The 12,452-nt window shown below is 44.9% G+C and overlaps 1 protein-coding gene and 1 long non-coding RNA gene across 2 annotated transcripts in view; one reads left to right on the top strand and one right to left on the bottom strand.

Moving 5' to 3' along the window:
- LOC112853766 (class I histocompatibility antigen, Gogo-B*0103 alpha chain-like) overlaps positions 1-3,363 on the top strand; it is a 112,149-nt gene extending 108,786 nt beyond the window's left edge. The window contains exon 5 of the mRNA XM_086705855.1: positions 3,137-3,363. Within this exon, the coding sequence (XP_086561981.1) occupies positions 3,137-3,348 (212 nt within the window). The 3' untranslated portion in view covers positions 3,349-3,363. The remainder of the gene's footprint in view (positions 1-3,136) is intronic.
- LOC147580837 (uncharacterized) lies at positions 2,615-10,412 on the bottom strand. Its single transcript, XR_015250739.1, has 2 exons — positions 9,984-10,412; positions 2,615-3,157 (listed from the first exon to the last, which is right to left on the bottom strand). It is a non-coding gene; the product is annotated as an uncharacterized LOC147580837 (long non-coding RNA).
- Positions 10,413-12,452: the final 2,040 nt, after the last annotated feature.

Here is a 12,452-nt window from a genome sequence, read left to right as displayed (position 1 = left end):
TGACAAAAGCTTTCTTAGTATCAGTAGTTTAAAGGTCTTCAATATCGAATTCTTGTGGCCAGCAACCTATGTGGCCAAAGCATGGACATTAAGCAGGTGAACTCTGCCATCAACTACCACCGGCCTGGCGATTCCCACACCTACCTGCATCGGGTAAGCTGCACACCCACACGGACCTCCCAGTGTCCTCTCCCAGCCCCTGATTTCCTATGTCTTCGTACATTACACCCTCGTCCCTCCCTTTGGGTGTCTTCCTACTTTGGGGTCTTCCAGTGCTACCCTCTGTCCCCTTCCAGGAGGCCTGAGCAGGCCAGTTCCCCCAAGGGCTTGGCCATCACATTTGTGTCAGGTGAAAACATCCTCAGTGAGGTGCAGGGTCACACTGAGGGCAGTAGCAGTGAGCGGCCTGATGAGATGGACATTTTCTCCTCCAGTGAGTACTGATCCCATGAAATTGGTTCCTCCGACTCTTCAGAGTCTCCTTGTTCCTTAGAGACTTTGTTTTGAACCATGTAGTCCAGAGAATGGTGCCTGATGCCTAATGGGTGCCTGACAAGTTTATGTCCTGCGACCTTGATGCCATGTTGGGATGTTTTCTTCATTTCTATGTCCGGTCCCTTTCCTCTCTCATCCAATTAATTGTTTTTGCACCCCAGTGTCTCCTCTGACCCCCACCCCACATGAACACCTGCATGTATAGAGGTCTGTGTTTCTGCCAGTCTCACTTAGCCTTCCCATGCCTTATTGTAACTGCATGTTTTCACTGCAGTTGCAGCCATGGGAGAGGACGCACCCATTCACAGAGCCTGATGCAGGTCTCACACCCAGGAGCCACGAGAGCCAGGAGATCATACGTGACCTGAGCTGAAATCGAGTCAGATGACTAACCCACTCAGACACTCCTATGGTTTATACTCCCTAATTAATTTCTTTTTAAAAATATTTTAACTTTGAATATAGTTGAAAGACACAATTACATTAGTTTCAGGTGTATAACACAGTGACTCAAATTCTATTACATTTTGTTTTTTTGAGAGAGAGACAGCCAGAGCCGGGAAGAGAGGCAGAGGAGGAGAGAGACAGAGAGAGAGAGAGAGAGAATAGAGATTCTTAAGCAGGCTGATTCCTGCAGGGCTGGATCCCATGGCCCTGGGACCATGAGTGGAGAACCCACTGCCACCCAGGGGCCCTTCACCCTCTGTCTATACCATGCTGTGCTCACCAGAGTGTAGCTGCCACCTGTCACCAGACAGTGATGTTACAGTATCACTGACGATATTCCCTTTGCTGTGCCTTTTATTCCTAAGACCTGTTCCTTCCATAACTGGAGCCTGTGTCTCCCACTCCCCTCACCCACTGTGCCCATCCTCCCAACCTCCTTCCCTCTGGCAGTCATCAGTGAGTTCTCTGTATTTATAGGTCTGATTCTGCTATTTGCTTGTCTGTTTATTCATTTGCTTTGTTTTGTAAGTTCCATATATGAGTGAGATCATATGGTACTTGTCTTTCTCAGTCTGATTTCTTTCACGTAGCAGACACACGGCCCTGTTTGTCCATCTATGTTGTCACAAGTGGCAAGATCTCATCCTTTTTGTGGCTGCATAATAGTCTATGGTGTGTATTTGTATATGTGAGTATATACCACACATCTTCCTTAGCCATTTGTCTATGGGTGGACACAGGTTGTATCAGGGTGGCTTTTACAAGAACCTCAAACACTGAACATCATCTGGGATGAGGGCGCCCCCTCATGTCCAGGTCCCTGTTCAGGTGCTGGAGCTGAAGAAGACCCTAGGGAGGGCCTGGCTGAGGTGGAGAAAGGCAGCTGGGTCTTCTCTCCTTAGTCCTGTGGCCTCACGTGGGGTGGAAGGTCAGGGGACATCCCCTACTTCTCTGCTCTCGGGTGGATTCTGACTGAGAAGCCTGAGTGGGGTCTGGACTATAAGTCAGGTAGAGATGTCTGAGCAGAAGCCTGGGTGTCAGTGGGGAGAGGAAGAACTTTCTCAACAGCCCGGGACTCCACAGGAGTCAGGCTCAGGGGTGAGGCGGGATTGCAGGAGAGGAGAGCTCAGGAGCCCGTGCCATTGCTGAGATGTCTGTGTCCCTGTGCACTTTGTCCTCCAGCCCCGTGATGGTGATACGGGAAAAAGCGAAAAGTAGAAACACTTCCTGGGACTTCTATTTCTAAATGTTTCAAAACTCAGTTAAAACAAAAATCATTTCTGATGTGGAAATAGCATCTCAATGTCTATACAATGGTCCTTAGTGTGGACATGCATACTCACAGTTTGTGAGTGGACCTGCATCAGGCTCTGGGCTGACAGCAATGAGTCTGCTTGGGATTCTCTCTCTCTCCCTCCTTTTCCCTCTCTCTCTGACCCTCCACTGCCTGTGTACTCTCTGTCTCTCAATAAAAATAAATAAACTTTAAAAAATAAAAGAATTGGTGTTTTCACTTTTGGGGGATAAATACCCAACAGTGCAATTATTGGATTATATGAGAGTCACTATGTTGTAAACCTGAAAGGAATGGAACAGTGTGTAAGCTGCACTAAATAATAAGAAAAAAGAGATAATCAGAAATATTAGAGAACACTTTGGAAAGGAAGACATGAAATGTCACACACATATATTGGTAATAATATACATAAAGAACATGAGTGTGTGGAATATGTAGAGAGACAGGTCCTAAAGGTGTGTTATGAGCAGATTGCAAAGCAGAGGCCTACGACTCTCCAGGAGCCAAAGCCTTGGTCCCCTGGCTCAAGCGTCTTTGATTTTTGCAAATTGTTGACAACACCAAGCACATACAACATAGTATTTGGCCTCTTGACAGGTCATGTACCTGTAGTGTTTTCCATACTGGGTCATCAGTACATCTGGCACCAGACAAAATATTCTTATCTCCAGGGTGGCGCCCAGATGATGTCTTTCTGGAGAGAGCGAGCAGTCCCAACGGCGTTTTGTCCTGGGAATGAAACTGCTTTCAGTTTCTTGCTGCTCTGTCCCTTTCCTTCAGGACATTCTTACGGTGCTTCTGGCCTGTTGTTCTCCAGCACCTCCCCCTTTCTGTTTGTATTTGATGGACTGTAGGAGGACATTGCATAACCCGAACTGTTGGTCGATATGTTGACAGGCTCATCGTCTCTGGCACAGACTGTACATGCAAAGATAAATACACCGCATATTAACACAAACAGAATAGCAGTAGAGAAGCTAAAAATCTTAACATGCACTACAGGGCTTAATTTTCCTCATCCCTCTGATATACTTTCTAAGATCTTAAAGCGAGATAACATGTCCAGATTGGTTTTGAAAGTCTCATATATCTGTGCTTGCAGATGTTGAATGTCCATAGACACATTAGATTGTCCAAGCAAGTGCCTCGTAACATCATTCCATGGAAATTTATTGTTATTAAACGGTAATGCGGCTACACATATTGATGTAGTGTTCCAATCACATTGTAATATTTGTCTTTGTAGGCTCAGTAATTGACCTCCCAGCAGCATCACACAGCCTGTTGTAGGTCTGCAAACTCACTAGACAGTCGACTGTCAATATCCCGTTGTGTCTGCCAAAGTTGGTGCGATTTCTCATGCCATTGTTGCACAAATTGTACTGTCTGCACAGATTGGTGCAACGAGACAGCCGCAGTAGCTGCGGCCACAGTCACAGCAATAGTGCCTATGAGAGCTGCAACAAGCATTCCAGCAAACCGTGGGGATGAATGAAGAGCTCGCTGTAGAGCCTGGTCCATCAGATACATTTCTGAACAATGTTGCCGTGGTTGAGACATGTGAAGAGGCAGCCACAGGCCAGGGAGTGCTCTAAGTAAATATAAACTTTCCAGTGACGGAGTATAAAGTATAGAATTGTTAAGACAATATTTATATGTATAATGAGCAGTTAACACAGATTATAAGGGCCTCAGAATCATTCCAAACTCTCTGTCGTTTTAATAGTATGCATAGCAAACGGACACAAGCCCGTATGTACTAGATACTATTGATGGTGAAAGATAAAGTAGAAATGTTGCTGGAGCTGTTTTTATACTATGTGCCTTTCCAGGTATGGAAAGGGTGGGAGGCAGCAGTTAATTTCCATAGATGCTTTTGTAAGGGTCCTGGTTGTAAATGAGGACTGGATGCAGAAAACCCCCCACTGTGCCAAACAATTAAGTCATTAGCAGTGTTGTGGATAGTATGATTGTGCACACACCATTGTAGATTTTGTTACGAATTTTTAAGGCGAGCTGAGCCCATAGGGTTCCAATCAATGACACTTCCATAGGAAGTATTTAAAGGAACTCGCCTATCTCCCATCTACATGCCTCCCAAGTCACCCATCTGTCCCATTTTGACAATGTACGAGTAGCGCAAGACAGAAACATTGGAGGAGTGTCATTAATTGTAAGATTGGAGCCAATCAGAGAATGGGCTGATAGTGTGAACATATGTTTGTTCCGGGTCCCATTTTTAATAATAGATAGCCATGCTTGAGGCTGACTTTTGAGGCTGTGTTTCCCATACCAAAAACATATAGGACGACCTTCAATCCCTATAGTATAATCATCTATAACAGTACCTTCTTCATTTGGCCTACGTGGTCCTCTGCTGTCAAATGGCCCAGGGGTCCATTCAGTGTCATTTGTATACACCGGCACAGGGGAGTCATACCAATTGAGTCATATCCTGACTGAGAGGTGGATGAGGGGTATAATCCCATGAATTATAGTTATCAGGGCTTACTTTAGTAGTTATAACCGCGAGCATCGCAAGGAAGAGGTGAGCAGGAGTTTGTGGGCTGCAAGTCTGCATCAATATTTTTTCAGCATCATGTGTCAACCTCTTAACTTGTGCCCAAGTAGGAGGTTGAGCGACCTCATGTACCTCGGAAGAGGGTGTGGTGCATTGGGCACAATTATCAGTTTCTGGATGGACATTCTGTGAAACTCTTTGATTAGTGGAGTCATATTGAACTGATGTCGCTTGGTTCGGCTCATGCCTGAATTTCAAGCCATGACTGGGTAACCACTGATAGCCTTGATCTGTAGAGACACAAACATACCGTTTGCCCCACACAACAACCTCTCCCTTTTCCCAGTGTCCCTTCTCATCCTTCCAATATAACAGCTGATAAACAAGGGTGGCTTTTTGCCTGTGCCAGTGTACCTCAGCAACAGGACATGTCTGGGGTCCTTGTGTGTCCAAGAAGTTTAAAGTATATAAGGCACAGTGTAATTGTTCCCTTGATGTAGGTTTAAGTCCTTCCTCTTTTCCCCCTTTTTGTTTAATTAACAAGGTCCCCTTTGACCTTGAGGGTTATAGGGAATGCCAGTAAGAGGAGTAATTTGTTGGGCTGCAAAGAAGCGGACTACCTTATGAGATACATATGCAGGGCCATTATCAGTTTTAATGCATTGTGGGATACCTAGAATTGCAAAGGTTTCAAGAAAATGAGCAATAACGTGCATAGCCTTTTCTCTGGTACATTCCGTGGCCCAGATCTATCTGGAGAAGGTATCCACAGTAACACGCACGTAAGAGAGCTTACCAAAAGCTGGAATATGGGTAACATCAGATTGCCAAAGTTCATTTGCCTGTAGTCCACGAGGATTCACTCCAGAGGTGTATGGAGCCACAGTGAGGGGCTCGCAAGATAGACGGGCACTAACAATATCTTTTGACACAGCATGAGTTACAGCGTGTCTATGGGCAAGTCCTCGGGCATTACTATGGTGAAGCATATGCTCCTGTTGTGTCATCTGTAAGGTGCCTTGTAATAAGCCATCAGCAATGGAATTTCCTAACGCTAACAGGCCAGGAAGGTTAGAATGACTGTGAATATGAGTGATATATAAGGGGTGTTGCCTATGTTGTATTAATTCTTGTAAATGCAAAAACAGATATGTAATTCATTTCGTGGAACAGCATGTACGGTTTCAATATTTAGGACTGTGAGCTACACTTATTGTGAATCTGTCACAACTTTGAGGGAGGCAGGTACAAGATGCAACAATTCTATAACAGCTGCTAATTCAGCCTTTTGAGTAGATGTACAGGGTGTCGGTCAGGCCTTAGAAATAGGACCATGTATAAAAGCTCTACCATGACCATTTCCATCTGTAAAATATATGTCAGCATCTGCTAAAGGCCGGTCTCGAATTCTCTGGCCAAATCCATGATGTAGCCTTGAGAAATGACAAAATTTTGTCCCTTGTATAGTGACTGTCTAACTTCCCTACGTAATTGGACAAGACTATTTGCCTTTGTGTATTAGTTTGGTAAGCCATATCAATTTGTTGATATGATAAGGGAATAATTATAGAGGAGGGATCACCACCATTAAGCACATGTACTTGGGATCGGTGTCTCCAATTTATATTCCCAATTTTATTCAGATATATGGTAAGAAGTTTAGTGTCCTTTTTTGGTAAAAACAGCCATTCAGTGATTCCCGCATCCTGACATAAGACCGCAGTTGGAGAACGTGAAGGAAAAATCAATAATTGAAGAGGAACATTAAGTCGAATACAAGTGAGCTGACAATTCTCAATATGATTTTTAATCCATTGTTCAACCTCTGCCTCTTTTGTGAGGACCCTAGGGCTGTTAAGGTTGGGATCACGGGCTAATGTTTGGAAAAGATGAGGTAAGCTAGAAGTTGGGATTCCCAAAGCAGGTCGCAACCAATTTATATCTTCTAGTAACTTCTGGAAATTACTGGGGGAACGATGGTTGCTTTGTGAATTTTTGCACGAAGATAAAGGAAGGGATCTTGGGTTTGCACCTTATCCTCTGCTATTATTAGGCCGTATTTGGGTAACAATAATCTAGCAGCTTGATTAAGATCTTCTACCTGTGTAGGCGTTTCTGCAGCAAAAAGAATATCATCCATGTAATGGATAATCAACGCCTGTGGAAACCAAATGCGTAATTGTGAAAGTGGCAGATTAACAAAATGCTGACACATAGTAGGGCTATTTAGCATACCTTGCGGAAGCACTTTCCATTGATAGCGTTGCACAGAAACCATATGACTGTATGAAGGTACAGAGAAAGCAAGTTTTTCTCTATCATCTGGCTGTAATAGAATTGTGAAAAAACAATCTTTTAAATCTACTATAATTAATGACCGGTTCTGAGGCATCATAGTAGTGGATGGGAGCCCAGGTTGCAAAGGTCCCATAGGTTGCATAACCTGATTTACCTTCCTTAAGTCCGTTGCCAGTCTCCATTTCCCAGATCTTTCTTTATCACAACCACCCGAGAATTCCATGGACTGGTGGACATTTCTATATGACCGGCATCCTTGCACTAATTGCTCTAAAGCCTCTAACTTCTTTTTTGGAAGGGGCCACTGTTCCACCCACACCAGGGCAGTTGTTAACCATTTTGATGGTAAGGCATAACGTTGTTCAGGAACAGTGGCCCTTACACTAAATTTGAATTCTGTACAGGATATCCCAGTTCCATAGAAGGAGGCTGCATTTCAGCAGTGTTTGGCTTCATATGCCCATTTTCGTGTTGTCCAAGCCCTTTTACTGGATTATAATTCATTTTGGACATCATATTCATTGCAGCAGGGGAAACATAAGGAATATTAATATATGCTCCCCATTGACTTCATAGGTCTCTTCCCCACAGATTAGTAGCTCTATCAGTAACATAAGGCTGGATAGTAGCAGCCTGGCCTTCAGGCCCTTTACATAGAAAAATTTCAACATTCTGTGGGGTATCAGTAGCTTTTCCTACACCTGTAAAGACTGCGGATACAGGTCGAAGTGGCCAATTCTTGGGCCAAAACTTAGAAGCAATGATGGTGACGTCAGCTCCTGAGTCTACCAGGCCAGTAAACAATTTTCCGTTAAATTGTAAGGTCATCTCAGGCCTTCCGTCCTTTAGAAACATTTGCCAAGATACGGGTTTGCCAGTAGGTCCAAACCCTCCCTGCTGTTCTATCGTCATGGAATTTAAAGCAATGTAATTAGTTGAGCAATGGGATCTCCTGCCATGACACAGTAAGGAACAGAAGTACTAACCATTCCTAAAATTTCATCCTTAAAATCAGCATCTCTAATTCCTAAGTGGACATGAACTCCCTTGGATGTAAGAATACTTTGTCCAATAAGAAGGCCAAGGGGCCATAAATCCCAGTTTTAACCTTATAAATTCCCATGGCGGAATCCATGACCAGGGAATCTGGGGCTGGGATATCTAATGCAGAGCTCCCTCCTGTGGCCTGGAGGGGGTCATGGACTGAGGGACAGATTTACTCCATGAGTCCCTTTGCTCACAGGATAACACTGTAGTATCTGATTCCCCATATTGTTTACATTAGGACCCTGGGGTGGGGGGCATTATCCGGTTTCCCCATGGAGAGGGCAGGGGAGATCCATTCTCATGGAATTTAGATCTACATTAGTTTGCAAAATGATTGCCTTTATTGCATCAAGGGCATAATCCAGGAGGCTTAGTGTTTCCCTCGGGTGGCCAAGGTGGATCACCAGAATTGTTAGGACTGGGCTGTTGACAATCCCTTTTATAATGTCCCAATCTGCCACAGTGAGGACATTTGGACTGTTTGTAAGGTCCAGTGTCTTGAATAGCCGCTGCCAGTAGTCCCATTTTATAGATCTCTGAGCCAGTATCTTGACAGGTCTTTAAATAATCAGTTAAATCACGTCCTTGAGACTTCACTGGTCATAAAGCTTGCTGGCATTCCTTATTAGCATTATCAAAAGCCAGCAGCTGTAAGAGATCAGGTAAGCCCGCTGATAACATCCTTTTAGTCCAGGGATGAAATCTACACGGCTCCTTAGGACTCTGTTTAACTTGAACAAAAGAGGTTGTAGCCTGTCCTGGGGGGGGGGGAGCTATTTTCTCCCAGGCACCAAGGCAGCACAATCTAACTTGTATCACGGCTTGATCATCATACTGAAGCTGAACCTGTATGCCAAACCATTGTCCGGTCCATTGAGTTGTTCTTGGGTAATGGGCATAGGAGCATTGGCGGTGGCATCACGCCAGACCTGTATCTGTGCTTCTTCATCCCACCAAGTTCTAAACTGCAAAAATTCAGAAGCACATAGAACAGTGCGACCTAGGACCCCCCCAGTCCCATGGAATGAGTCACTCTGAATTTGCTAAGGCAGACACCAATCCCAACGTATAAGGGGAATTAACACTATATTGTGTGCAAGCCCGTTTCAAATCCTTAATGACCTTAAAACTTAAAGGTAATGATGATCAAATCATTGCCCTCCCTGAGGATATTGGTGACGTGGAGGAATTTGGGTAATGTTGACAGGATAAACTGCAGGCATACTAGCCATTGATTCAGTGTCCCCCGCAGGCTTAGTTTGTTGAAGCATCTGCATCATGGGGGAAACAGGAACTGTGATGCTCCCAGCGGAGGTATCAAGAAATGGGTTATTTGAATAAGTGGAACATTTAGTTTCCTCAAAAGGATAGACCAGCTCAGGACCGTGGGGCAGTGAGGGAGGCAGGTGTCCGGAGGCTTGAGATGCAACTATCTCTGGGCCATTAACCCAGGATGCCCGTAGGTTTCTGTCCCTCTGGTGGTGGGCCGAGGGGCTGGGCTCCCAGTCCTCATTATCCACAAGCTCATGATCACTTTCAGCCAGTGAGGGGTTGCAAGGACCAATGCCCCCTTCTTCCCCAGATTCTGACTGCAAGGGCTACAAAACCAGGGAAATTAAATTACATAAAGACCATAAAGAGAGAGGGATCACTTCTCCTTGTTGATGAGCTCTGCCCACAGCACCTAAAACTAATTCCATAGTTTCTGATTCAAAGCATTTTTGCCAGAGGGCGTAACCAGTAACAATGTTTCTTTACCAAATAAAACTAATCCTCAAATGCAGAACGATTCACTTCTACCCCTGAGCTCTTTAATAAAGTCTGCAAGAGCTGAAGACATGAGTCCTAACTAGATGAAGTAGAATTCCGCATACTTACCCTGCAGAAATCCCGAAGGCTGAGCTTCCCGGCTCCAAAGTTCCATTCGGTTCCTGTGGCACTTCTTCAGCAGTGTGGCAAACGGCCACCTTCAGGTCCCTGTTCTGGCGCCAGCTGTAGAGAGACAGGGCCTGAAGGTGTGGTGAGGAGAGAACTGCAAAGCAGGGGGCTAAGACTCTCCAGGAGCCAAAGCCTGGGCCCCCTGGCTCAAGCCTCTTTTATTTTTGCAAATTGTCTGATAACAGCGAGCACATACAACGTAGTATTTGGCATCTTGACAGGCTGTGCACCTGCAGCGTATTCCATACTGGGTCATGAGTACATCTGGCACCAGACAAAACATTCTTATCCCAGGCCTGATGCCGGTATTATATCCTTCTGGAGAGAGCAAGCAGTCCCGGCATACTTCTGTCCTGGGAATGGAACTGTTTTCAGTTTCTTGTTCTGTCCCTTTCCTTCCAGACATTCTTACGGTGCCTCCTGCTTCTTGTTCTCCAACAGAATAAAAAATGGGTATAAAACTTAGTGTCTTCAACTTGGCAAAGGTAAAAGTAGGTGAGGAGAGTGTCCAACAGAGGGTCGGGAAAATACACTGTCATAAAGGATAATGGGAGTGAACACTGGTATAAAAATTTTTAAGGGTTCTGCAAAATGTCTCCACAATTTTAGTGTGCTTATACTGTGACATAGACATTGTCTTTTAGGAGTTTATCCTTTTAAAAAAATTATTTATTTATTTATTTTGAGAAAAATGAGAAAGAGTGCATGCAGGAGCGGGGAGAGGGGCAGAGGGAGAGAGAGGAGACCGAATCCCAAGCAGTAGGACGTCAGGCTGGGTCTCAGGAACCCGGAGATCATGAGCTGAGCTGAAATGAAGAGGCTCATGCTTACAGGACTAAGCCATACAGGTAGGAGTTTATCCTAAGGAGATAATCACATATGTTCTCAAACATATATTTTCAGGGGGGACCTGGGTGACTCAATTGGTTAAGTGCCTGAGTTCAGCTCAGGTCATGATCTCAAGATTTGTGAGTTTGAGCCCCGTTCAGGCTCTGTGCTGATAGCTCAGAGCCTGGAGCCTGCCTTGGATTCTGTGTCTCTCCCTCTTTCTGCCCCTTCCCTTTTCGTAATCTGTCTCTCAAAAATAAATAAACCTTAAAAAACCTCCCTTATCTCCTCATGCAAGCCTCTTATCATCTCACATCATCACAAGAAGCAGAATGAGCACAGTACATCAGATTAGTTGGGGGCAGTTATGCAAAAGTTTGACTATAGTATACTCTTAGGCTTGTTCTCTTTTTTTGTAGTTATTGTTGTTAATTTATTACTGTGCCTAATTCATACATGAAGCTTGATCATGGGTGGGAACGTACAGGAAACCTCATAGGACACGTAGGGTCTGGTACTATCCGCCATCACGGGCAGCCCCTGGGGTCTTGGAACATACTTCCTGTGAAGAAGGGGACTACTTTAGTTCAGTACCTTTGGGATTCCCTGAAGCGTCTATGTATTCTCCGTTCTTGGGGCCCCTGAGTGGCTCATTTGGCCGAGTCTCTTAATTTCAGCTCAGGTCACGATCCCATGTTGGTGGGATTGAGCCCCAAGTCAGGTTCTGTGCTAAGCATGGAGCCTGCTTGAGATTCTCTCTCTTTTCCTCTGTCCCTCCTTCCCTCTCACACATAAATAAATAAATAAATAAATAAATATTCTCCTTTCAGTTCATCTTGACTTTGGTCACATTATTAGACTTAGAAATGTCCCTGGATCTGATTGTGCCCATGTGTTTCTTTGTCAGTCTGTCAGGTTGGAGTCCCTCATGTTCTGGCTGGAAAATAATGGAGAGGTGTTAGGTGCTGAGTTCAATGAGACGACAGCTTCCAAATCTCTAATCTCTCACAAGGTTTCCCAAAAACGAGTTAATCAAACTCCAGAGAAGGAACGAATTTGCCTTTTGGTGCAAGAACCATGAGTCCTTCTCCCTGGACCCTGAGCATGATTCTCAGGAATCCTTAGGACCTCAGGAAAGCTCCTGTCTCCCAGGACTATGGACAGGGCAAGCGCCAAGGACCTTCCACAAAGTGGGGAGGAGGAGAAGGTGCTGAGGAGCTGGCCGTCTCTCTTACACAGATTGGGAAGGAAAAGCACCTCCTCATTCATGATACGCAGTGTAAACTACCTCTCTTCGGTGCCACAATGGGCTTCACCCTGGCTTGTCCTGGATGCTTCCTCCCGGGGCTGTGATGTGTCCCAGATGCCCGTGCTGCTCCAAGTCAGCTGACACGGGCTCTGGAAGAAGAAATGAAAGACAATTTGTTCACCGTGGAGTCAAGTTCATTTAAAAGAGGAAGAAGGGACACAAAATCTGGCCTCAGGCTGGTCCCGCCATGAGGTGAACTCATTCAGGGAATGTCTTCCTCAGAAGTTCTTGAATTTGAGGGATGTGTGTTGTTTGTTGGGTCACTTTGAAAA

Source organism: Puma concolor, chromosome B2, assembly GCF_028749965.1.
Source record: "Puma concolor isolate L17-30 chromosome B2, mPumCon1.1.hap2, whole genome shotgun sequence".
Taxonomy (NCBI): domain Eukaryota; kingdom Metazoa; phylum Chordata; class Mammalia; order Carnivora; family Felidae; genus Puma; species Puma concolor.
This window is presented reverse-complemented; position numbering and strand designations above follow the sequence as displayed.